Consider the following 26737-nt stretch of genomic DNA (forward strand, 5'->3'; position numbering starts at 1 on the left):
GTAGCTGCAGGCTGGACTCTGAGATCGTGTCTTGTCGGGGTTTTTTTATTTTATTTTATTTTTTTAATGCAGATTTCATCATACCTTGCTCAGATTTCCATGCTCGTCTTTGCTTGAGTGTTGTGAAACCTCTTCATAGTTCTGCCTCTGATGTCTGCAAAGTATTCACGCCACCCTGGTTTTGACTTGTTTTTCCTTCTGCCTTCAGGTAAGGGGTTTGGAGAGATCTTTGTGTGCGCACATCTTTATCAAAGGCTGATCCTCGTTTGCTGTTTTGAATAAAACAATTCAACACCATAGTTGTATGGCTTCCGTGGTTGCACGAGCGCCACCAGTTCACTGTGATTTGCAAATTTATTCCTAGACGTTTTCATGCCGTCTTGCAGTAATTAAAATTAAGCTTGTCCAGAATTTATCGGATAAAGTTGGTACAACAGTTTTACACGCTTTAAGACATTTTAAGACTCCTAAAGTACTTACATTTCAACCAGTTGAAATCTGTTAAATTTCTAAAGTTCAGACACAATGGGGTCATATTCAGTGCTTTGCCGACAAAGAAAAATTACTGGAGGCTTTTACTCGCAAGTGGTTCATTTAGTCCTTTAAGTCTACAACACATTCATCAGTTCAGACAGGGTGCGGCCATTTATTTATTTATTTTTTTACTTGCCCTTTGAACTGCGAATTTAAATTACGAAGATGGCATTTTTTTAAAATTTTCCAGCTGAAGAAATCTTCCGTCATGCAAGTTTAAACATCCATGTGTTTTTTTGTTTTTGTTTTTTTTTTTTTGGCTGTATGTACCAAGGTGCTTTGAGAGGAAAGTGGAAAAAGTGCCTAGACAATTTCTTCGTCTCGTCGTTGCTGTCTCTTAAACACACAACTAATAAAATAGGGGTGAAAAAAAAGAAGTTTGTTTATTCTGTTGGTGTTGATGGTTGGGGCGTGATCCTTCAATTTAAATTCCTACACATAAAGCAAAGCCAAAGGCGTTGCAGCCAAGTCAAAACAAGCCGAAGTGCCGCCCGTACACACACACACACACACACACACACACATCTACTGAGCACAACAAAGATCACTTTGAGGGAAACGGCTGTGCTTCCTTTCTGCAATATCTAAAGTTTGTTTCTGGAAAGTCGGAGGGTAAATCTTGCATTTAGCTCCAAATATATTGCGGTAAATGGCACCAGGGTGGACTGTACTGCAAGTGGGAATCTTGCTGCTCCCGTTCATGTTTAAGCTAGTCTTAGAATGCAGCACAGCGACCTGCTATAGTCATTTCAAAGGGTTTCAGTTTTATTTAAAAAAAAAACTCGAGTCATTGCTTTAAACGACGTGGGACTGACTAGAATCTCATTACTGTTAATTTTCCTGAAGCTTTCCTTGGATAGGTTGTCTTCCTTGAATGCCTGTTGAAAACAGAGCTAGGGGGACTAAACAAAGCACCAAAACTGTCAACGGCACTTTATCAGTTCTTTGAATGAAATTTCACTTTTCAGATTTTAAGGGAAATTCACGTCCATCTGATCCTTATATTTGTAACCATGTCTTTTCGATGGTGTGCTAGGAAGAGCATTCTTCATTTCCAGGTGATTGGTTGTTCTTTTAGTATTCAAGAAGCAAATAAATAAAGCAACACTGTTGCAGGAAAAGTGTCAAAACCAAGTCTGGCTGTGTTGAACTTTGTGAACTCCACATCCTTGACCCCGATTCACACGCTCTATTCAGAATGGGAGCTCTTTAAAAGTGACCCAAATACTTACTTTGAGATTGTGACGATCTACAAATTCTCAGTCATTCCATCATGTTTGGACACATGTGAACCTTTTTTGTGCCCACTAGCCATGTTGGCATAATAATATTTCAAAAGTAATAAGGTTTGCCTTTGTTTTTGTTTCCCTCTGTAGCGATGGAGTTTCATGAAAGGCTGCAGAGCCTGGCGATGAAGGAAGGGCTGAAAGGCTCCAAGGTTAGTCGAGCGCTGGAGAGCTTCAGCTGGAACATCACCATCCTGAAGGTAAGTCACTCCTTCCCACACTTTAAAGGACAAAAAAAAATATATATAAAAAAGTGTTATGTAGGAAGTTTACTGTGACGTCTTGTTGCCTCCAGCTTCAAAGTTTCACATCCCTCCGATCTCTCCTCCTCTTTGCCTCAGGGCCAGGCCGACCTGCTCAAACACGCCAAGGCCGAAGTGGAGGAGAACATGAAGCAGGTGCACGACGCCGCTCTGACCGGAAACCTCAGCAAGGAGGGGGGAGGACTGAGACGCGTTCGCTCCCAAACGGGCCGGGGTCCGGATGACGACACGAGCGCATGAGACGCCTCGCCTCGGCGACGCGACCACACTGCTGCCACATTTGCTGCGATGAACTTTTCGCACGCCACCAGTTCGTTCTCCAGCTGGAGCGTCGCAGCATTTAAGATCCGAGACCGACAAAAGTGTTCATGAAAGTAAAAAAATCTTGAATATACAATCGCGGTGATGTGCTGCCAATAGTAGATCCTAGAACGGCAGCGGGGGAGAGATGAATGTAGTTAGACTTGAAGCCAAGGTTCTGCTGTTTGTACTGTTGTAAATCTGCCAAATGTTAACGATCTCCCTCTCATGTGAACTTTTTCTAGGTTTTAAGTGTGGCAGTTTTTTACATGCCAACAGTGAAGTGGGTCAATCAGTTTGTTGGTTAAGAAACAAACCAGGTCAGGTAACGGGACGCTTTGCCCTTTAAGTTAAAGAAAACCTACGCTGTGTGTAAATCTTTAGATATTTGAAGTCTTCAGCCATCGTTGTGCGGACCAGTGGAGCCTCGTGTCTTCAGCTTCTCTTTTTTTTTTTTTTGTCTTTTAAACCGAGTGCCGTTTGGTTTCCTCATTGCTGCTCTAAACTCAGTTGCCATGAGATTGTTTTTGCACCAAACCTCACCTTCCTCCCCCCCCCTTGACTTCCCGTTTTGAATGTTGTCTTACAAACAGTATTCTATATTTTTCTATTTCCCAGAATCCCCCAGGTCCCATCAGCTACTTAAACCCTTCTTACTGTACCTGCCATACTGATCAACTCCATAGGTGTTGATGTCTGCCTCCAGGGAACCGTTGCTGTCGAAAGCGCTTACTTTGCGTGCAAAACATTGTACAGTATTTTAATATTTGATTCTATCCTTTTTGCTGTGAAGAATATTTTGCATAAGTTATTGATGCTGAACACACACAAAAAAAAAAACATTCCAGTTGTGTATTGGTGTTGTGGCAGTAGATGAAACTCGACCGGAAACGGTCAGGATGGAAATAAACACTTTTTTTTTTTCTCAAAGTGACCAATGTTTGTGTGTGTTTTACTCTATTTTATATATCTAATATACATTCATTTATCATAAGTTGTGTGTGGAGCTGAGAAGACAGCTGGGGACGCTCATCTGCAGGGTATGGGAGGCAGACATATGGCCCTCTGCATATGTGCTGTTAGGAAGCTTAACGGAGCTCGTTTATCGCTTGAAGAATTCACTGGAGGACAACGGAGTCGACATCAACAAGCTGAACGGTGGCGTTTCAGCATGTCTCACCGCAACCTTTCTTCATTTTTCCCCCCAAGTCTTTTGGAGTTTCGCACCAAATTAGATTCAATCACATACCTCACAGGACGGACAAAATATGCTAAAACCCGGTTCTCCTCGTCTGTGATGTAATTAAATTGTAAGTGTTCAGATTTCATATTCGAAAATCCCACGTGGTAACTCCAGACGACCAGGGAAAATGGTGGTAGTAGTATCATGGTGTGGGAATATGGATTAATCTAGATCCTGGAAGAAAACCTATGAGAGGTTGCAGAAGAGATTATCTTTCCCTCACTTTATAGCTATTTTTGGAGAATTGTATCGGATTTGATTAAATCAGGCAAGACGAATTCATTGAGTTGTACCACATTTGTGGGGGGGGGGGTATGTATATATATATGACCTATATACATATATGGATATAGATATATATATATATATATATATATATATATATATATATATATATATATATATATATATATATATATATATATAGTTAAATAGTTTTATATATATATATATAAAACTATATATATATATATATAAAACTATATATATATATATATATATATATAAAACTATATATATATATATAAAACTATATATATATATAGTTATATATATATATATCTACATATATCTATATACCAAGAATGCTCTGATTGTTTTTTGACAACTGAACATTATTTATGCAGATGAGAATGAAGCATTTGCATATTGTGGACAGCTGGGTAAAAGAAAATCCGCTCAACCTCAATGGCTTAATGTGTTTGTTATTGATCTAGGTTTAATTATGCTGAAAGGGCAGCTGAAGGAACATTCTTTGCGTGCCGCCGCACATAATTCGCACAGAACAAGAGAACAACCCACATCCGACGGGAGAACCGACTGATCACATTAAAATATCCACAACTAGATAAGATCTAAAAACTTTAATCAGACTCATTCCTTAATTTAATCGGCTTATCTGGAAAATCAATCTAAAGGGTTAAAAAATATTCATTCTAGACAATAATAATAACAAAAAAATCAAAACGATAAGATCACAGAGTTAGGTTTTGTTTGGCTGAGAGCAGAATGGTCAGAGGCACTGGTTTAGAAGCGGGAGAAAGCTGCCCTTGATGGCAACGAGGAGGACCTCGTCCTGTTTGTTACAGTATCGGAGAAGACGGTGTCCTCCATGAGGACACACACACACACGCACACACACACACACCACAGGCAGAAGTATGGCTGGATCTCCGCATTCATACAAAAAACATCCCCACACTCCCAATCAGCAGTGAAGGAGGAGAAAGTTTTCCCCTGCAGGAAAACTGCAGTCTCAGGTCCTTCAGTATAACCATGTAGTGATGGAGTAAAGCAGCCCAACAGCGCCCTCTCTCTACAGAGAATGGGACTACAATAATCATAATAGGAAACAGGTAAGTGGTGGGGGGGAAGCAAATCATAAAAAGGCCTAGCAGATGTTGGATGAGACAGCTTACAGCATCAGTTCAGACAGGACTTGCATGGTACAGATGACGGCTAAAGAGATGAAGAGTAGGGGCGTTTGTGATTCTCCATGTCACAGTCCACACATGTGCAACTTTTTAGAGGTACGGCACCAACAGCAGGTGGTTCCCTACCCTGTGAGCTCAGTTTCATCAGACCTCCAGAACGGGTGCAAGACAGGGAGAACTGCCGTTCGTTCACAGGTCGTTGGGGTTAACCATGGTGAAGTCAGAGTCCTTGCTGTTGGTGGAGCCCTCCTCCGGGCTGGAGGAGCCCGACGTGGCGCCAGTCATCAAGGGGTCGTGAAAAGTCCCGGATGAGCCTTCGGGCTCCATTCGTACGGCGGCGCGCCCTCGCCTCGCCAGCAGCTTCCCTTCGGCTAGCAGGTCTCCATCCTGAGAGACCAGGATGTAATCGTCCCAGTTCTTTCTCTCGGAGACCAGAGACGACGCCACCTGTAGGCAGGAGATTTAAAGAGATCAACACATTGAGTGTATATATATATATATATATATATATATATATATATATATATATATATATATATATATATATATATATATATATATATATATATATATATATATATATATATACACAAATTCTAACCGTTTTGTTGCTGTGGTTTTAGTAAAAAGTGTTTAAATATACTGACTCCAAATCCATTCCACACTTTACAGATGTTTATTGCTACCAATTTTTTAAAAAACCGACCTAGCACATAAAATTCCAAAGTAATAAACATGAATTGCTTTCACCTAAAAACCTCCAAGCAATATATAAAAAAAGAACAACAAACAAACAAACAAACGAACAAAAAAAAAACCTTTGCAGTTGTCAAGAGGAGGACTGACGATCTAACAACCTGCTGCTCAGGCGGGATCGTCGCCGTCTCCTCCTCTTCCTCCTTCTCCTTCTCCTCCGTACTCGCGCCCTGGTCCAGAAAGAAGTCTCTGCTCTGCGTGCCGTCGCCTCCCTGAAGCCGTTCGCCATGGTGACGCGCGCTGTCCAGGGAGGTTTCCGTCGCTGCGGCGGTGGAGTTGTAGTGGTCATCGGCGATGGTGATCTCCTCGTTCTCCTCGGCCTCCAGCTGACTCTGGTTGAAGCGCAGCGCTCCCTTCAGGATGTCTTTGATCTGACGACATTTTATTGCATAAAAACAAACAGCAAAAGGCTGAATCCTGGAGAGTCAAACTGTAGAATCTGTAATTAAAATATGATTTTTTTCCCCCTACCTGTTTAAGTCCAGCTAGAGAGATGAGGACTTCATCTTCTTTCTCCAGGTGCTCTTGCAGAATCACTTCCTGGATTTTACCTGCAGAGAAGCTCCTTTCTTACAACGCCACCCTATCAAATAGTTCTACCAAACGTAAACATCCCGACCCTACTTAGTGTCGACGAGAATTTAGATGTAGAGATAAATATTGTGTTTTTTCCATCTTAGGAAATAAATAACTTAAGGAGCCACGTCGGAACTCACAGATGTGCGTATTCATCATCTTGGCGCAGTACTTGCTCATGGCTTCCAGGTCGTTAATCTGGCCCTGCAGGAAGGACACCTGGGCTTCCAGATCCTCGTCCTTTCAGATGAACCAAACAATAAATAAATAAATAAAATATATATAAATATATTTAAAAAAAAACCCCACATCAAAGCCCGAATGAAGGCTAGGAATTAAAGCTTACTGCTAAGCAAAGCGCACAACAACTCACCGTCTCTTTCTTGCCCATGCTTTTGCTGTGGGACCGGGAGCGGGTGATGTTGAAGAAGGACTCCTTCTTGGTGGCCGAGAGGGGAGGAGATGAGCAGCTGACATCACTCCCTCTGGAGGGCGGGAGAGGCGGGGACGCAGTGGACTGGCCCCGCCCGCCAGAAAGGCTCTCCGTGCTGGGGGAGGAGCTGACCGTCCTGGAGCTCTGGCCTTTGGAAGATGGAGGGGAAAAAAAAAAAAAAAAGGTGAGAAGATTGAAAAATAAATAAATAAATGTATGAACTTGAGTCATATTTTTATTCCTTAAAACATTAAACTGAGGAGTACATTTTGTTCATTCTTGTGGTTCTGGGTGATCAAATTAAGCACAGCAGATGAACTATGGAATTTCCACAGCTAGTAAAAGAGAAATCTCATAAAAAAAAAGAAAATGTTTTTTTAATAAATCCTTTGAATAACTGCTGAATTTTTTTCAGGCATTAAAGGCAGGGTTTCAATGTAGGTCAGAAAAAAAATAATTTGTAAATAAATTTTTTTTTAAAAGTCGTGACTCTGCCTTTCAATTGACCGCTCCCAGACTTTGAGCTTTCGAGTTAACAGCATTTATGTTTCGGTTTTGACTTCAAATGATCACAAAAAGCAAAGCAATAAAGAAGAAAGAAAGAAAGAAAAAAAGAAAGAACTGTTTAACACATTTTTATTAAAAATACTCTGCAACATTCTGGTTCTCCTGACTTTAGTAATTGGGGAAAATGTAAATGGAGGAATCGACTAAAATTCGGGACATTGTGGGATATTGTAACACGTAGATGGGATCAAATGAATGTATCATGAGGACAAAAATAATACAAAAATAATACTCAATATTTAAAGACCCATTACACACAAAGTAATACATTTCAAGGGTTTATTTCTGCAGAGTTTGAAAAACAACAAATTTAAGATAATCAGAACATGAGACCATACCACCTACTAGCTCCAGTGAAACATCTACAAACCAGATCTATTCTGAGATGAATTGGAGATCCTACAAAGTGTAACTATTAATAAATATATTTCACACATCAGTGACTTCAAAGCATATTAACAGCCGTCAGATCCAGCATTTAAAAACATTAAAGACTCTTCCGTCACACTCAAGCTGTGATCGCCCCCTGCTGGTTAAGGCTTACAGTCACATCCACATGCAGGACTCGGGTCTGCTCTACAGCAACATGTTGCATTTTACACAGCAGCACACAAGCAAACAGATGAAGAGCGAGGAACGGACGGATTTGCTGAAGAGAGGCTAATGGAGTTGCAAAAGCATGGCTAAATTTGAGGGAGAGGAAGCGGGAGGGGTTGTATGGCACACAAGCGGTTGCCTTGGTAGCGGTTACCTTGTGTGTCAGTAAGAGTCTGTTCTGGGAGAGAGCCCTGAGACACTGCACCTGAAACTCCATCTAACAGACAGGAGAGTCAAAGCTGATGTAGCCACAACCACACACCCCAGTGGCTGCACACACACACATCCAGGTGGTCGGTGTTAACAAGAACATGCAGAGAAGACTTTAGTGTTTTAACTGGGAACAAAAATACACATTAATATATGGGAGAAAAGCAGGAGGAGTTGGTTGTCCTGATTAGCTTTGTCACCCCTCTCCCCGCCGTCTCCTGGTCCTCACCTTTGCTGAGGTGGACCGGCATGCTTTCAGACTTCAGCAGACGGTAGTTCTGCGTCTGGCCTCGGACCTGCGTCTGGGGCGGCGGCGGCGGTGACGCCGCCGAGGGCTCAGCGAGCGGGTGAGACAGGGTGGGCGCTGGCGCCGAGGCAGGAGGCGTGAAGGAGGACGAGGAGGAATACGAAGAGGAGGAGGACGAGGAGTACACCTCGCTGTTGATGGGGGCAACGCTGCCGGACACGCCCGACATGGCCGGAGCGATGAGCTTCCTGCCAAAGCTCAGCAGGCTGCTGGACACCTTGTTGATGTTCAGCGGGGCGGCTTTCGCCGTAGAAGCGGACCTATGGATACAGACGGGACAGCAAACATACGAACAGAAAAATGACGCTGGAACTTTGTCCAGGATGATGGAGGGATTCTGATGTCACGTCATCCATCGAAACATGCTGACGTGTTTAAAGACCGTCTAGATCACGATCAAGGAAAAACTGAATGACTGATCGATGGCAAGTTGATTGCATCATCATAAATACAAATGTTTTTTTATCTGAATCCACATAGGCAAAAAGGAAATTATCTATTATCCTAAAGACCAAGTCATGTGCTTCAGTTTACATTTTCACAAAACATGACAGATTCTTAAAAATCTGAAAGTTCTTGGAATAGATCCATGTTTTCTAACTGCATTTCTAAAATGTAACATTTTATAGTTAACCCAATTTAATGTTTAACATACAAAGACAAGGTCTAATATCACAATCTTGTACTTTTTGAGACCTTACTTGACAATAAGTTGAATATTTAAAAGAGATAGAGAGTTAAAGCAGCTGCTTCAACAGCGGAATAAACCTAAATAAACTGAGACCAACCAGAGCGACTTGAGAAACACGAATCAATGAAAAGGTCAAAAATAAACCAGACACACACAGTCTTCTGGTTTTAATAACGCCTCCATAAATAAACTAAAATCTGCCAACTAAAGCGAAGCGTCACCATGAATATTTGGAGCTTAAACCAAACTTCGAAAAATCTATGTACCGTGTCTTGTTCATCAGATCGGCTCCTCTTGTTTTGTAGTAATCCAGGTTCTGCTGAAACTGGTAGTTCACCGGGCGTGGATTATTCTACACGAGAGAGAAAAAAAAATTATAATAAATCTGTGAGAGTGTGATGACGATCAGAGGAAACAACCCACAAAGCTGTGGCCATGCCTGACTGCATAACTACAGAAACACCTCTGAGTCACAGAGGATGCTAATCCAGGCTGCAAAACCTAATGTTGGAGGAATACATGACCGAAATTTAAGATCAACCCAGTATTAAACAATGCAGTGCTTTGCTGTCCCAGGTTTCAGAGGAATGAGGCTGGATGGATCAGATAGTCGGACGCATCAGATAATCCCACATTATCTGAGACTGCAGCAGGAGGAAGCAGCTGCCGCCACAACCAGCCGCCTTCACTGTGGGAACTGCAACCTTTTCATCCTGATACCCGACACGGGGGCCATTTCAGCACATTTCACTTCATGTGCAGTTATAATTATAGTGCAATTTAAAACTCAACAACCACAAAATTGAAAGCAAGGATTAAAAAATAAAACTTTGACTAGATTCTGAAGAGCTTTAATAACAGAAAAAAAATCTAACTCTTGTAGAAAACTTCAGAACAGACACAAATTGGGCAATTTTGTTTCTTTTTCCCCCCCATCTGGCTTCACAGTTCTTGACTAAGCATTTTATTCAAATGAAAAGCAGAGTGAACGGAAAACTTTTTCAGTGTTTTTCCTTTTAAGGCAAATGGTTACTTTTGTGTTAATTTTAGATTAGGCTTTGCACCTGCTTAACAACTTAAAATATTAAGTCATTTTATTTAATTTATCAAAATAAAGAAATGTTGTTCTATGACTAAAAAAAAAAAAAAAATTATTTCTGAATGTATTTTGGCCATAATCTGTTATATTTTATGAGGCTCAACTGACCTAAAAGTATTTTTATATCTCCATAGTATATCGATTGTCCAACTCTATTTTTATTGTTACTATGGCTACTGCTGTTATTTATTTAATATTTATAATTTTTACGTCACTGTGGTGAAAAAAAAAAGAAGCATTTTAGACAATATAAAGATTATATACCTGAAGTATGCTTTCCATTGGCGGAGGTATTTCAGTAAATATACAATGAAATTACATAAATGTAATCAAAGAAATGGAATTCATAATCAATTATGTGAAATCTAGTCGGTATTTATTCTGATTCATCTAACTGACATCACAGTATTGATGCCTGGTGTTGGTTTGTAAATTTTTAGTTGCCGTATCCAGGCAACTCCATGCAGTTTACTGAAATGTAATCTCCAGCCAGCGCTTCAGGATCTCACGGTCAAAACCACCCAACAGCTGAAGTGTGATGAAATAAAACATTCACCGCCAATTCCCCCCCCCCCACCCCCTTATCATTCATTCGCAGTGTCACAGCGCAACAAGATGTCTTTTTGGATACAGTGTTGCTGGAGGATTCCCACCCACTGCTTTCCATGTGGGCGGTTAAGTTTGGCAAATCTTCTCCTTGTGCTACAGGAAAAGTCGAGCAAATCCCCTCTTAAGCAGGCGCCGACACGGCCTCGACTCTGAGGACTCGTAACACTCTCCCATGTTTGTTTCGACACCGCTCGCTTTCTGTTCCCCATTCGAATGGACTGGCGACGTAACAGAACTTAGGCGAACTGGAACGGTCAGCAAAATGTTGCTTTTCTGGGGTGATGTCAGCTTACTTTGGGATCTCGGAGGAACAGAGCTTTTTGCAGTAAAGCGTTGATGTCGCCTATGGGAGGGTAATGCATCAGTAATCCCAGGCAGGTCTGGAAGTTGCTTGCGATTACTGGGAAAACCAAAACAAGTGTTACAAAACAACTATTTTTTTGTGCTTTAATACAAGTTTAAGTTAGTACAAAACTGCACAAGCTGTAAAAAAAAAAAAAAAAAAAAAAAAAGATCTCTGTTGCAGATTTTAAAGAGCAAATTATAAGTGCAAATTTAAATGCAATGCATCTTCAGGTAATAACAGATTACTAAGAAAAAACAAAACAAACAAACCTTAACCATAACCCAATCAGCCTATATGTATAGCAGAAATAATGTATCGTATCGCTGCCTTCTGCTTCATGAAATATGACCTCATCTGATTAAATGAAGCAGAGTAAATGCGAGTCTTCAGCTCACAAGTGTCTTATCAAATTACATGCCACAAAGGCCAACACATGGCTTCTTCACTGGAGGATCTGGGCAACAAATGGAGCGTACGAGCATCTCGGATGTAGAGCAGCATGGCCACGAAGACGTAGTCCACCAGATCCAGAGTGATGCTGTCGGCAAACAGAGCGTCCCACACCACCAGCAGGTCCTGCAGGGAAAATTCACGGCCGAACAGCAGGCGAACCCACCGGCTGAGAGACAGGGAGGGAGGGAGGGGGGCAAAAAAACTAAATAGGGGCGTCTGAGCAGAGATGAGAAAAGATTAAAGGGAAAGCTGAAGGAGAAGCTACTGACATGCCGTAGATCTGCGGAGCGATCTCCAGCCGGTTCAGGTGCATGTGGAGCTCGATGTCGTGCTTCTTCACCAGCTGGTCCTGGATGCGGTTCACCTTGGTCACCACGGCGACCGACGGGCCAGCGTCCTGGGGCCGGGCGAAGGGGATGCTGGTGAGCATTTCTTCCTTCCCCTGCGGAGAAACATGATCATATGAAACGGGCAGATTAACATGCATGACACCTGACTGGTGAACAAACAGCATGAGTTTCAGCGTCTGGCACAAGTAATATTAGCGGTTCAACGTTTTCACATTTTGTCACATTGCAACTTGTGCATTTTTAATTAAAATTTTGCGTGATAAAACAATTCGCACTGCATAATCGTAAGTGGAAGGAAAAGGATTACTTGCTTTTTCTCTTTACAAATAATGAGCTAAATATTGAGACGTGAATTTTAATTCACCCAGTCTGAGTGAAAAATATGTACAGCCATTATTTGTGTGTCTCTACCAGCTTTGTGAATCTAGAGATTGGGTATCTGACCGTTTCCTTTACAAAAAAGCTCAAACTCAGTCCGACTGGACGCCTGAAAACACCAGTTCCAAAGATTCTCAGTTGGATTTACAGTAATACTGTCAAATATAAGTTATTTCTGATAGGTTAATTTTCTATTCAATTCTGCAGACGACAGGACAACAGCACAGCTTGCCATTCTTAAATTGCCAAACTGAGCGTGATCGTTTTATATGAAACTATGCAGCAAGTAATTTCATTTTTTACTTCACAGCTTCCACGTTCGTGGTCCGCTTTAAGACGCCACAGCAGAACTGTATCAGGTTACAGTTGGTCCAGCTTCCCACTTTCTACTGCAGTTCACTTCAAATGAAGCAAAAAAAAACAAAAAAAAAAACAGGTGGACAGTGGCGCATTTTCCAGGACAAAATTCCCGTAAAACGCGTCTGTTAAATAATTTCTCAAGAAATTAATTAAAAAAAAAAAATCTATCTCTTTGTACGGCTGTCTTTGTGTTAAACAGATATTGGAAACTCATACAGCCAGTCTTATGTCTGACAAAGCATTTGCTTATCCTCTGGTAATCTGCACATTAAACTGCATCTTCTGTTACCATGGCAACAGGCCGAGTGGCATCAAATCAAGCAGGGCCTCCGACTCAGGATTATTACTTAATGTCGGTGCAATCTAATGCGGCACAATCGCGGAGCGCCGTTTCCCGAAGCGCAATCACACTGACCTTCCTCACTTCCCTCTCGAAGGTGGAGAACCACGGCTCCGCTGTCTCCATCAGCTGTGAGAACATGGTGCTGAACGCAGAACGGGGGCACGAGTGAGGCGCGAATACGAGAGAGGCAAGCAATGAGACGGCAACACTTCACAGGCCCAAAAAAAACACCTCAATGCGCTCTGCACTCACTAGGCGTCGTGTTCGAGGTACGCAGGATCCAACAGACATTTCATCTCGTCACTGCAGGGAAAACGAAAATCAGAATCTGCCGACTGCAGAGAAGCAGCCGTCAGCTGGAACTAAAGGGAAACGGATTCAGCACACACTGACCTGGGGCTGGCCGTCTCGCTGGCGTGTTGGAAGGCTTGATGGTCACAGTGCAGCACGAACACTATGGGGGCCAGCAGCTCGTGCATCCCCTGCACACACACACGCACACACACACACATGGAGATGGAGCTATAAGGGTAGCGAAAGATGGAAGAGCATGCTTCATTTGTGATCAGTCTTTTTAATAATGATGCACGAGGTTTCTAATTCCTGATGGCAGCTTTAATTTAGATATTATTAGCCAACGCCCCGCCATGTGTCACTTCCAGTTTGGAAAGTAGATGTTTTACTAGCCATCTATTTATTCGCTGGCACCTGTTACTGACACTGATAACGATAAGGTTACGGAGGCATTTTGTTCTTCATCTCGAGCTCCTCAAGGATGGAGAGCCTCAACAGAGACCAGGGTGGGTACTACACATTTTGTTCCACATCTTTACAGGGTCCTTCTGGGTGACTGTACCCATTTTGACAGAACAAAAAGAGGAAGGAAGGAAGGAAGGAAGGAATACAGAAAAGGAAAAGAGCAAGAATTGCTGTTAAGAAAAGAAGGGAGAGAAAGAATAAACACAGAAAGCGTAAGAAAAAGAAAGAAATAAGAGTACAAAAGAGCAAGAGAGTAAAATATATAGGATAGGAAAGAGAAAGAGAGTAAGAAGGAAAGTAACAGAGTACAAGTAAGAAAGCGTAAGAAAAAGAGTAAAAAGGGAAAAGCAGTAAGAAACAGAGTAAGAGAAAAGAGAAAGGAAGTAGAAGGAAAAGAAAAAAAAGAGATTATGAAAGAAAAATAGACTAAGAAAATAAATCCCACATTTTTAACCGCCTCATCCATCCAAAAATCATGATCATCAACACTGTGACTCAGCCAAAAGAAAGAAAATAAAAGGCGACACCTGTTTATAGAGCAGCTGCTCATTCTCTCTGCCATAACAGAAGAGGATGTCGGTCAGCTTGGTCCTCACGTCCTCGTTCTGGAAGTAACAGATCTCAGGGAATCTGAAGGAGGATAAGAACAAATGTGGGATTTCATGCTAGCAGCAGAAAATGTAAGTTAAAAAAAAAAAAAAAAAACAGACACACGGTTGCATACGTCCTAAAAACGTCCTGCTTGATCATCCCCTTCAGCTCTTTATCCTGGAAGAACTTGTTCCACAAACTCTGGGGACAAAAACCAAGACACAAATCAGGCAAATCTGAAGGATCTGTAGCAGGAGAAATAAACGTGCAGCCACATTAATTAGATACAATAATAAGTGACTGAATAAATTAATGGATTAACAAAAGCTCGTCCCTTTTGGGAAGACGGATATAAATGAATAAAATGCTGAAGGGAACTTAGTAGGGAGATTTTTAGCATCAGAAAACTTCAAGGCAACCTTTTCATAATTTTCAGAAGAAAAAAAAAGAAATTATGCAATTTGGGTCAAAGTACAAAAACATAAAGAGTTTTGTTGAATTTAACTTAAGGTGAGTATCAATCAATTAAGTATATTTGTATAGAATTCAGCAGCAAAGCAGTGCAAAGTGCTTTACATCACAAAACACCACACAAACATTACGTTGTTATGAGCGCCATCAGCAAAATCGTACACATTAAATATGCTGGTCAATGTTTCTTTTGTCACGGTTGAAAAGCAACTCTACGAAGCTGGGATTTTAGTTTGGCTTTAAAGGAACTCGGCGTTTCAGATGATTCGCCGCTTTCTGGAGGCTTGTTCCAGATTTGTGCTGCACAGAAGCCGAATGCTGCTTCTCTGATTCTGGGGATGCAGAGCAGAACCAGAAGACCTGAGAGGTCCGGAAGGTTGATACGTCGACAACAGATCTTCAGTCCATTTTGGTGCCTTTCAGTCATTTATAAACCAACAACAGTATTTTAGAGTCTGAGCTACAGGGAGCCAGTGTAAGGACTTTAGAACTAGGATGATGTGCTCCATCTTCCTGTTTTTGCATATTGATCTCTATAGTCACTATAAAACACTTTATGTGCACCAACATCGGGCAGGTTGTCATGAAAACCATTTTACATACGTTTCAATCTGCTCTCCAGCTGTTTACCACATAAAGATTTGACATGATTCCTTAATAAGAACTGTCTAACAAGTAGAGCAGCAACTGTTATGAGGATTCTGGGACCAACGCTGAGGGATCGGGATGTTATCAATGTGACTTGCTAAGAATAGTCGCTCATTAAGACAAAACCCGGAGAAAAAGCACAAATTCTCACCCCCTCATCCTGGGACAGCGGATTGTTGACGACCAGGTCCTGCTGGCCCGCAGCTTTACGGGGGTTAGTGATGTGCTGTGACAAACGAACAATAAACATCGATACTCTGGGACAGAAAGATGAAGGACTACAGTGCTTTCCACACACAATCTGGTAGATTTTGTTTTCTGGAAACGGGGGCCAGCCCCTAGGTTCAATCACCAATCTTTTCTTTTTTGTGCTGCGTATTTAGATATTAGGGGGAAAATACTATGTAGTGATGAAGCAGTAATAGTACAAAAAATAAAATAAAAAATAAAGTAAATCTTGAGCAGAATGGCACTCCCACCATCTCTTTGATTTTCTCATACTGAGCCCGGTGCTCCTTGGTCCTCTTGATCCACTGGCCCTTGTCCTCAGGAAGGACCTCCAGGTACAGCTGCCAACACAGGGTATCAAACTGAAACATGCCGAAATCTGGCGCTCCACGACTAAAAACTTTGAGCTTCTACTTTCCTCGAAAGCACTCCGTTCGATTAAAGCAGATCATTTAATCAAAACTGGATCAGACGGCCTGATCGTCTCGACGGCTACCTTCCAGCAAACGCTCCGGAAGCGACTGCTCCTCAGCCGACCGTTGACGCCAGCCTGCCGGATCCTGGCCAGGTAATTACTGTTGAGGAACAAGTCGTCCCATTCTTTTCTGCACGTCAGGAGAAAGGCGATTAGAGGTTCTGGGCGGCTCGATCCAAACTAATCAGCAGTGTCCTCCAGAAGGGAAGAGGTTCAAGTAAAAAGTGAAAGAACAGACCTGTAGGAGAGGAAGGTGGACTGAGGCTGGGAGGAGAAGCTGCCGTCAAGAGATCCTCCTGAAAGGTAACCACAAGGGGGAGGTGTTAGTGCTGGGAAGGGAAACAAAAATACATTTTTCTTTGGTGATGTTTTTTGTTCTGTAAACTCCTAACAGCAGCTGCCTCCGAAGACGACTGGTTCCTTTTTGTTTTCATTGGCTTCGTTACGGTCAATGGAGCAGAAGCGGAGGGTGGGGGGGGAAGTCATGACAGAGACCAAAGTGGCAAACTGCCTCTTGCTCTTTATTGCCGGTAATACGTCTAATTTGGCCTGCAGGTAAACAAGCATTCAAGTCAGAGCGCTGTCTATCAGCATTAGTTAGAGGAGTAGATCATTCCACAGAGACGCTCACAATGAATATTCATCAGTTCCACAATATTTTCTTTCTCTCCCACATAAACCTAAAAGCATCCTTCGCCCCGAGGCTCACCCCGTCTCGCCTGTGACTCAAACCTCACTCGGCCTTCATTTGATTTTATTTTGGCTTGTACGTTTGTCGTGAACCTCAACTGGCTGGACACCCCTTCGCCTCCCTCCTCGTTAGGCGTCTGTCGGTTTAGAAATTAATGGGATCATTTCAGGGTTTTGACATACGGCTGCGATTTTTGTTGAAATTGTGAAGCGGGTCGAAACCGGTCTCCTGCTGCTCGTCTGTCTGGAGCGGGTGGCGGGTCTCAAAGTTGGGGTGCTGCATGACTGCGGCCCAGCTGGACTAGAATGAGAAAAGTGAGGCAAAAACAAATCAAATATAAAAAAAACAACAACAAAAAACACTATTTTACAGTGCAATTTAAAAATATTCAAACTCCTTGACCCTTTTCTTGTTAATTCACATTACGACTTGGAACTCAACGTATTTTATTTGCACTTCATGCAACAGACCAGTAATAAAAGTAGTGCAAAAATGAGAACGGTAGATTTTTCTTGTTCTTGGCAAGGAAAATTATGCTACATCTGGCATGTATTTATCTGAATTCTTAGCAAATCTCTCTAAAGTCGCTTTCATTTTTTGTTGTTTTTGTAAAACAAAAAGAAAATGTAAATGTGCGCATTTTCTACCCCATGTTGGTCATCATTTATTAAATCAAAATCACAGTTAAACTTATTTCAGTTTGTGTCTGTAGTAATGGTAGTAATTATTTTGCAGATTACTAATAGATGAGAGCCAACAACTTTCAGGATATTTAACTAAACTTCATCACTAACGTTCCTCATCATGTCTGACCAAGTAGATTTAGCAAAACCTGAGCTTTGCATTGAAAAAAAAAAAAAAAAAAGATCTGATCTGTTCTAAAAAAGAAACAAATAAATCAAATAAATAAACTTTTAACTTGTTTGAGGTTTTACCGACAAAGCCGCAAAGATTCTCCCAGGTCAAGACTCAGAAGGCCAGGATGTTTCTGCAGGAGGAAAGTGTCACATCAGTAATGCATCGACAAAAAGGGAAGGGAACCAAAAGCAAAAAAAAAAAAAGAAGGCTAAGTCATCTTCTTTGAACTGATAGGAACTTCACAGAACTCTGACAGCAGTTATAGTCGGTGAAGAATGACTGAAATTAACAAGAAGCACCGGAGATGTCTGAGGTTCCACTGAGCTCACGCTGATATATGAAGAGAGTCGACAAAGCTAATGAAGTCATTAGAAAAGCAAATAAATGCATCACTTAAATGTTTTGATGCCAGACTTTCCTTCTACTAGGAAATAAACGGAGGCGCTTCTGAAATACGAGAACTATAAAACATTCTTTATGAATCCGAAGCCCAACCAGGTACCAAACAAGTATATAGTCAGACTTAATCGGCGGCATTTCTTATGAATAGGAGACATGTTTCACCTCCCCTTCCCGCTTGGCGACTACTTCAAGATGAGACCTAAAAGGAAGGGCGGATTTTGGCTTCAGCTGGAGAGAAGCGTCTGCATTTTGGGCAGCGACGGATCAAAGAAATCATGGCAACATCGACTTTTGAGAACAGGGAGAGAATCTGGGTCAATAAGAAGGAGTTGGGTAGAGAGCCAGGAGCCGACTTCCCCAATGAGGTATGTTGATACATCCAAACAGAAGGCCGCCCTGAGGCAAACCTTCTCTTGCTGCTTTTAGGTTACGAAACAAGTTTGAGCAGAGCCAGCTACGTTCTCGATGGTAATGACTGAACACAGATGCTCGAAAGTCACACTTTCCAGAGGTACCTTGAAATTTTCTAATTGAATACTGTCGAATAACGCTTGTTCCAGAAGTTATTTTCCTTCTCTAAGAAATATGACGGACATAATGTTAGCCTTCCATTAGGGTTGTAGCTCTAAACAGCACAGAGCCATTCAATAAATTAAAAGATTATTTAAAAAGCCCATTTGTTTTAAGGAATTTTACCACAAAGTGAAACACTTTATATAGATTAATTACACACAGATGGATGTTTGAAAGCCTTTGTTTGAATTATGATGCCTTTCCACTTACAGTTAATGAAAAGTGACATTTAAAATGAGAATATTACATCAGACCAAAAGAAAAGATAAACTTTTTTTTTTTTTTTTAAATAGCAATGTGGGCTTATTAAGTATGTTTAACACCTGATGAAAAGATACTTTTAATCTGACAAACGAGACTCATCGGGACGTAAATTCGGATTTATTGAATAAAACAGTAAACCAAAAATAAAGGTGCAAATAAAGAGATTTTTAACTTTTAAAAAAACAAAAAAACAAGGCTATCTATTAACATGTTGAATAAATCTAGAATGTATACAATCAAAGAATGCTCTTTGCACCCCATCTAAACAAATGGCACTGAATGAATCAAAAGAGGAACTGCTTTTATTTAGAGGAACTGAGATTAGATTGAGGAACTTATTGAAGTGGCTTAGTGTATTAGACTTGTGGAAATGTTTGTTTTTATTGCCCACTGCTTCAAAATCTACATAGTCCTCTAGATAGGGAGAGGAGGGGCTTTGTTACTTGGTTCAAGCAAAAAACATTATTCAGAAACCATGTTCTAATTCAGCTTTCGTCGTCACACTTAAAAATCTAGCGCACTCCACGTTGTGCTACGAAGTGAAAAATAAATAGTGAAGTTCTGAGTTGCAGCCAAAAAGGCGAACTTCCAAATTAACAACAATGTTTCAGTAGGAAGCGTCTTTGGTTGAAATAACACCAGCTTCAAACGCAAGAGAACAAGACGTAGGATAAGATGCGAGTGTCACTTGATTCCATGAAAACCTTCCAGCATGAAACAAAGAGAAAATCTCAACATGTTCGCTGTTCAACAATATGGCATCTTCCAACGTAAAATGTGACAGACATCCCTATTTGGAAGTTAAGATGTCAAGTTTGGTACTTGATGTGCCGCTCAAACAAATTTTATTTTTGTTTTATTATTACTATTATAAGTTCGGACATACGTTCCAGACCGCAAGTCTAAAATCGCTGCTTTTGTGGATTAAGAGGAGCTGTTCAAAACCCACGTTGCCATTTCTGCTGTAAATATGGTTATGTTAGAGCATAGATGTCAAACTCCAGTCCCGGAGGGCCGCTGTCCTGCAACTTTTAGATGTGCCTCTGCTGCACCACACCTGAATAGAATAGTTAGGTCATTAGCAAGGCTCTGGAGAACTGATCTACCCAAGGAGGAGGTAATCAAGTCATTTCATTCCAGTGTTTTGTACATGTGGCACATCTAAAAACTGCAGGACAGCGACCCTCGAGGGCTGGAGTTCGACACCCGGGTGTTATTTTACCCAAACAGCGATACTTCTTCTCTTTGCTCTTAAAAAAATATATATATCTGAACAGGGAAAATCGTTTTGTTTACTCGACGAGCATTTATCAGTGTGGCCGTTGTTCAAGTTTTAAGGTCGCATCATTTGATTTAGCAGATTTTAAAGAAGCACCGAATCACAAGCAACCAACCAGACCGAAAGGAAACTGGATTAAAATACCAAGCAGGTAAACCATGAGTCCATTCATCCCTGCAGAGCTCTTAGTAGAGTTGAACTTTGTCGTCGAGACACTCTAGATTAACCCAGTTATTCATCTTTCGTTTGCTGCAAAATTTAAGATTATTACGTGTTTATGATGATGCTTTAACTAAAGCTAAGCTCTGCATAATAGCAGCACTGATCTGCAGAGCACGGTCTTTCTTTCACAGACTTTCCCCTTATTAATTGTGGAAAGAAGCACAACAAAGAGGCCTCTTAAAACCTATTAACCATGTGGATGAAACACTGCTCGACAGATTGGCAAAGAAATGCCAGGAATATAGAAATGACTTCGTATGAATAATGCATGGCTCCGTTTTGTTAGAAAACATCTGTCCCACTCGGAGACTAATGCTCTCCTTGAGTCGGCTAATTTTTTTTTTTCTCTCCCTCCCAGTAAATGATCAGAACTAATCCACAACTAGAGAACAACGGAGGAATGCTGAAAAAGGTAACTCTAATATTGCCGGGTTTTTTTCTTAACCTTACTTGCACAATATAACGAAACTTGTTTAAAGCTGCTTGAGTGGGTAGAAGTATATATAAAAAAAATCTGATTATGTAGTAATGAATAACAATTCATATTAAAAATCCTTTTTCTCCACAAGCTAGACTGCAGACACACATCATGCTTTTTTTCATTTTCTCTCCAAAACTAGACTTTATCAGGTTCGTATGTGTCTGTCGTTTGGATGAAAGATGCAGGTTTAAAGGCTTGAGGCCTTTCTGCGTTCCCACAATCTGGTGTAAAGTAACGCCTCTGCTGGAAAACGACAACTGAACGCTGGAAAACTTTGGGAGCATTCAACGCAGATTGTGTACTATTTAATCCCCCGTAACTAGAGTAGCTTCAATAATTAACAGCAAAGATGTTTTATGAGACAGTCAAATCAATTCATAATGAACTGCGTGAATAAATTAATAGACAAATAATGGTCCATCTGTTTCAAGGTATATTTTTTGTTCCTGAAATGTTGAAACAAAAAGACTGAAATGCAAAAATCCAGATCGCTTGACTGATTGTTGCAGTTCCACAGGGAAATTAAGCACTGCTCTTTCACATTTTTGTGATTAAATTGTCCAAACCGCAACATCCAATCCAACTTCGGTCATAGTGAAAAAAAAAATGACTTTTTTTTTATTATTATTATTATTATTATTATATTTCTAATAAATTCACTCAGGATAAAAGGCTAATAAAACTCTCTTCATTTGAATGCTTTGTTAGGCAACTGTCTCAGGTTGAAGGTGGCTGACATAAAATTTTAACAAAGAGAAAAGGAAAAAGCAGCAAAACACTCCCATAATAATGAAGCCCAGGGTTTATGGATGGGTTGTAACATATAGGAGGTAATAATTGGATATATCAGCCACTTTTTGTGTCTGCACAGCAGGAAACGAAGGCAAGGTAAATAAGAGACGTGTTGCCGAGCGCTAGTCTGACTTTTCAGTGTGAATTACAACGACTCATGTGGTGATAATCATAAGGTTTGTTGATTTCTGCTTAGTTCCCTCCCTGCCTGGTCCCAGGCTGGCATGAAAGCAAGGCAAGCTTCAAAATGAGGCAAATTCAAAACTGGTGAAGTTTGTCTGTTGTGTCTTTCATACAACTTGGAATCCTTTTAACAAGACGACAGAATAATTCCAGTGTGAATAGAGTCTATGGATCACACTGTAACAATGTCATACTGTATAGTACTTGGATAGTTGAGCTATGAGAATTAAAGGCACTGAGGTAATATTCTAAACTTATATTAAACGTCTAAACAACATCCAGATGACAAGTCTACTTGAAATTAGCTATCTTGTTAGCATCGCCCCTTATACCAGTTATTTGACATAAGCGCAAAAGGAAGGCTGACGTGAAAAATCGTGAAAAGAAAACTTTGCAAAAACAGCAAAAAGTCATGCTGCTAAATTTAGCAGGTGTTTGTTAATGATGCACTGATCGAGCCTTTTCTTGTCTGAAATTGAAAGCTGTTGGTTGATGTGCTTATGCATCAAAAATTTGAGAAACTCCAAGTTTTTTTACCCATTTAATGAATAGGGGGTGAGGGAGAACCTAACTTTTATGGTCAATGAAAAGTGGAAAATTCTGATCTCATGTTGATTGATTAGAAAAAAAAACCACTATGTATTCTCCAAAGTGAAGATATATATAAAGAAAACATCATAACTGCAACAACGATTATGATACTTTATAGCGCAGCAGTGGAAATATTTTTTTTTACTTCTTTAATAATGCAATTACATCATGAGAAACAATTCAGGGTTTGGATTCATATCGGTATCAAGGGTGAAACCGTTGTAGTTTTACAGGAAGAATTACTTCCCATCTCTAGTACAGAATCATCTGGAAGCCAGAGTGAATATAAGCACACATTTTTTTTTTTTTTGCCCTTAAGCAAGAAAAAGAAACATTGGCCTCACTTGCTCTCTCAAAACAATTTTAAGTTTAAAAAAAAGATGCTTTGTTTCAGGATTCACATTCATTTCCTTTCCACCTGAACCCCTATTCATTCTGCAGTAACAAAAAAGGGAGCACATAACATTATTTAAAGTAAGAGAATATTCCAGAGTCACTAAGGAACAATATTAGACGTCTATGAATAAAACGATTAAACTAATTAGCAGATTCACTTAACCCTGAGAGAAGGACATGTGATGCTGATAAGAAACCTACAAGCTAAAGGACTTGCATAAATCAGCATAACACAACATAATAAAGTGTTGCGTTCCTCACTGCCATAAAGCAACAAAAAGGCTAAACTGTTTTTCTAACTACAGCCAGATTAGTCAGTTGAATAAGACAAATCGGTTTAGCATGAGATCCGCTTTCGTCAGAGGAGACTGCTGCAAAATGAAAACCAGTAAACGTGCATGATGAGAGGAGCTGCGAAAACTAAAAAAGGTGGCCTGTGGATCAGTCAAAGAGAAACATCCCAGCTAAACAAACTCACATGTCTTCATTTGAGCACATAGCGAGAGCTCAGGAGCCTTTACAGTCACATGCTCTGCAAAGAGCCGAGAACTTACTCAGAATCACGGCGTTTACAAAATACCATGAAGTTTCCAAGTCTTGACTGATTCAATTAGTGGACATTTGTGCTTAAAGGATGAACCTGAAGACTGGTAGGCCCGCTGGGGGCTTGAACACCCACAGGGGGTCATGAGAGTTTTTTCTCTCCTAACTACTTTATTAGGGTTCACTCAATCGTTTTAGCACATGCATCCTGTCTGCGCTGTGCAAAGGAGACAATGAAAGGATTCTTTTGCTGAACCGTTGAAAATGCTCTGCAATCCGCATTGCCAACTGCGGCTGACAAAATGACTCTTGAACAACAGTAAGAAAGTTAAACAGACTTAAAAGTTTTGCCCGCAAGGACAATTTGTTCTTGTTAAGAGAAATCCTATCCATGAGAACAGGGTTACTGGAGACCACACAACTTCACTGGAATTAATTAGCAATCAGCAGGTCGTAAGCTAAACCTCCCACTTCTTTGCGAACAGTGAATGCAACACACGTAAACATTAGCAAGTTGCACTGACAATAACGCTCTTTGGTGTTGATGAGGTTACTAAGTGGAGAGAATCTCCTTAACATATTCAGCATCAGAGAAATGCTACATTAGGTCAGGTGAACCACAATTTCTAGAAAATAAACTGTATTTTCTGATAGTGTCCTTCAGCTCTTCTATTAGGCTGGAGGACTAATAGAAACTGAAGCCTCTTTTTTTAAGAAAAGAAAGAGGCGTCAGCAGAAATCAGGTGGCTAATTGTACACACAGCAAAGATGTTTTAACCCTTCGAATAACAGAATTTTGATCATTCAACAATATGAAATGTTGGCAGTCTGTTGAAAACCTCACAGCTGTTGCCTACTTATTCTACACAGACAGACGTCTTAATCAGTGAGCAAGAGGCCATAATGATGAAAAATCAGGTATTTTAGACTTCTTTCTATAAATTAATCAAAAATGAGAATTCCTGCAATATTAGGAGTGTTAACCATTCAAGTAGCACTCTGTAATTTGATGTGGCATGATGCATTCGCAAATCAAAAAAACATACATTTTAATCCACACATAGGGAAAATCTTTCTAATTCATTGAATTGCTATTGGAATTTCAAAAGCTATTTAGTATTAAAGAAACTGAAGCAAATTTCACATCCTTGCAAAAAAAGGAAAATTGTAATAGATCAAAAGTGGAAAATAAAACCAAAAAAGCTGTATTATCAACCAGGAATGTCCTCATGTAATTCACATGCAAAATACTGTCAGGGTGAGTTTATAGAGGGCTGTCAAACTCTATGACAGTCCTCCTGTCACAGGAACTCCTGTCCTCCTGTCCACAGGTACAAAACACCGAAATGAAATGGCTTTATTACCTCCTTCTTGTGTAAATAAGTTCTCCAGAGCCTTGCTAATGACCTAATTATTTTTATTTAGGGGTGGTGCAGCAGAGGCACATCTAAAAGTTGCAGGACAGTGGCCCTCCGGGACTGGAGTTTGACACCTGTGGTTTACAGAAAACATAATTTGAAATCCAATTGTACGCAATCAGTCCGATTATAGAAAGCTTAGAGTTACAAACTAAAGAACAAAAAGTCCAATTCAACCCAACTGTAACACATTACCATGCTATACATGTCATAAAACGAGCAAAGAATAAACACTGAGTGTGCCATCCTCACAGAGTTTTCATTCTGCGCTGTGGGAAAGTCGCAGCCATCACTCGGATATTACAAAACCGAACAATAGCTTCGCTAACATGTGGCCTCTACCTCCTACAATGCAAAATGAAGGCTAAACTAATTGAATAGCCGTAACACCATCAAATGTAGCTGTCAGCTGTCACAGAGCACGAACCGAGATGACAGTACAGCTAATGTCGCTAGCTAGGCTATTAGCATGTAAACGAACCAGTGCACGGGCCCAGTCGCTACTTCCGACACACACTGATACGAGACGAAGTTGTAACACGCGCATTTCCTCCTCTCGCGAGCCAGGGTTAACAGGACGGTAGCTATTCCGTCCTCACATTCACGTTCAAAAGCGTGTATATGAGTAGTTACAGAGGTGTGAATGTAGTTCACATACCTGTCCGGATCATGCAGGGACCCTCATTCTGATGTTGTGAGACTGACTGCTGATTTGTAAACACTAGCTGGTCAGGCGGGTGTGCTGAAGATCAGCTGACTAGTCATGTGATCAGCGGACAGAAGCTCATCAAATGTGACGTTTTAAGCAGCCCAAAAGGAAATTTTGGGCTGCATAAAAAAAACAAAAACAATAAAACGTTCTTTTATTGTTCTTTTATTCAGAGCAAGATGTTTGATGCTTTTCATGTGGTAAGTGGTTTAAATTATGCTGTAACAAGTTTCAGACAAGCTGATAACACTACTAGAGTTGATACGGAGTCCCCAAACAAGTGCAAACCCTCATGTCATAAAGAAATACTGCATGAAGCATATTAATAAAAATATTTACTACAGTTGTAGGGACTGTATATCCTAAAGGTAATATTATTCAATAAAGGATGAACTAGGAATTTGTGAACTGTGAAAAAAAAAAAAATCTAATAAAAATAAATTAAGAGAGTTAGGTTGTCTTATTTTTTTTTACAGAACATTTTATGTTAAAATTGCCCACAAGTTTATGGTTAAGGCTCATCCTAAAATGAATTTTTTGTCCTATTTCTTCTGTCTTTAAGTCTTGTCCTTCCACTCTTGTAAAGAAATTCCTGGATTATTATTAAAGGACTTGGTTACTACAGAGATTAGTAATATTAATGAGCCACGGTTCTTCACCACTGATTGTTAATTGACATACTTATTCAGAATCTTTCGTTTCATTGTTTCTATTTTTTCTTCTTTCAATGTACATGTAATAATACTGAAATTCATTCATCCATCCAGGGGGTAAACAGGTTCGGGAAGGAAGTATATAACTCTTAGGTGTATTTATGTTTTAGTAGCTTTCAACAAATAAGCAATTTCCCCTTAGGGATCAATAAAGTATATTCTATTCTAAACCTAAAATTTTTTTTCCCAAAGCACTGTGGTGTATTCTGTCAGTGTCTTCAAGATGCTGGTGTGGTAATGTTTCAGAAATAAGACTCTGCAAAGTTTTATTTGCTGGATGTATGGAGTATCTAATCTGTTTCCAGTTAGAACCATG

At 40.4% G+C, this 26737-nt stretch overlaps 2 protein-coding genes across 5 annotated transcripts in view; one reads left to right on the forward strand and one right to left on the reverse strand.

Moving 5' to 3' along the window:
* Positions 1–3317, forward strand: part of LOC122843244 (inactive phospholipase C-like protein 2) — a 36403-nt gene extending 33086 nt beyond the window's left edge. Inside the window, exons 11-12 of the mRNA XM_044137857.1 lie at positions 1911–2020; positions 2162–3317. Coding sequence (XP_043993792.1) covers positions 1911–2020; positions 2162–2323 — 272 coding nt within the window. The 3' untranslated portion in view covers positions 2324–3317. The remainder of the gene's footprint in view (positions 1–1910; positions 2021–2161) is intronic.
* Positions 3318–4309: 992 nt separating this feature from the next.
* Positions 4310–25754, reverse strand: tbc1d5 (TBC1 domain family, member 5). Of its 4 annotated transcripts, none has more exons than XM_044137862.1 (23): positions 25658–25754; positions 17933–17985; positions 17180–17297; positions 16545–16602; positions 16328–16436; positions 16083–16172; positions 15755–15829; positions 14618–14685; positions 14421–14523; positions 13528–13616; positions 13387–13437; positions 13207–13276; positions 11973–12145; positions 11727–11869; positions 11198–11304; positions 9463–9548; positions 8428–8765; positions 8143–8205; positions 6765–6973; positions 6532–6631; positions 6287–6366; positions 5878–6186; positions 4310–5506 (listed from the first exon to the last, which is right to left on the reverse strand). In XM_044137862.1, the coding sequence occupies exons 3-23, from the start codon at positions 17277–17279 to the stop codon at positions 5249–5251; spliced, it is 2679 nt and encodes an 892-aa protein (XP_043993797.1). In that variant the 5' UTR covers positions 17280–17297; positions 17933–17985; positions 25658–25754; the 3' UTR covers positions 4310–5248. The 4 variants fall into 4 exon arrangements, with proteins under 4 accessions (XP_043993797.1, XP_043993799.1, XP_043993798.1 ...); XM_044137863.1 differs by having other exon boundaries at positions 4332–5506; positions 5917–6186; XM_044137864.1 differs by lacking the exon at positions 8143–8205.
* Between the last annotated feature and the right edge of the window lie 983 nt (positions 25755–26737).

The sequence above is a fragment of the Gambusia affinis genome, linkage group LG14 (genome assembly GCF_019740435.1).
Source record: "Gambusia affinis linkage group LG14, SWU_Gaff_1.0, whole genome shotgun sequence".
NCBI lineage: Eukaryota > Metazoa > Chordata > Actinopteri > Cyprinodontiformes > Poeciliidae > Gambusia > Gambusia affinis.

Coding starts and splice junctions, on each gene's coding strand:
- tbc1d5 (XM_044137862.1), bottom strand. CDS start 17,279: ATGCAGCACCCCAACTTTGAGACCCGCCACCCGCTCCAGACAGACGAG. Junction 14,686..15,754: donor CGCTGTCCCAGGATGAGGGG/GTGAGAATTTGT, acceptor TTTTGTCCCCAG/AGTTTGTGGAACAAGTTCTT. Junction 13,617..14,420: donor AGCAGCTGCTCTATAAACAG/GTGTCGCCTTTT, acceptor GTGTGTGTGCAG/GGGATGCACGAGCTGCTGGC.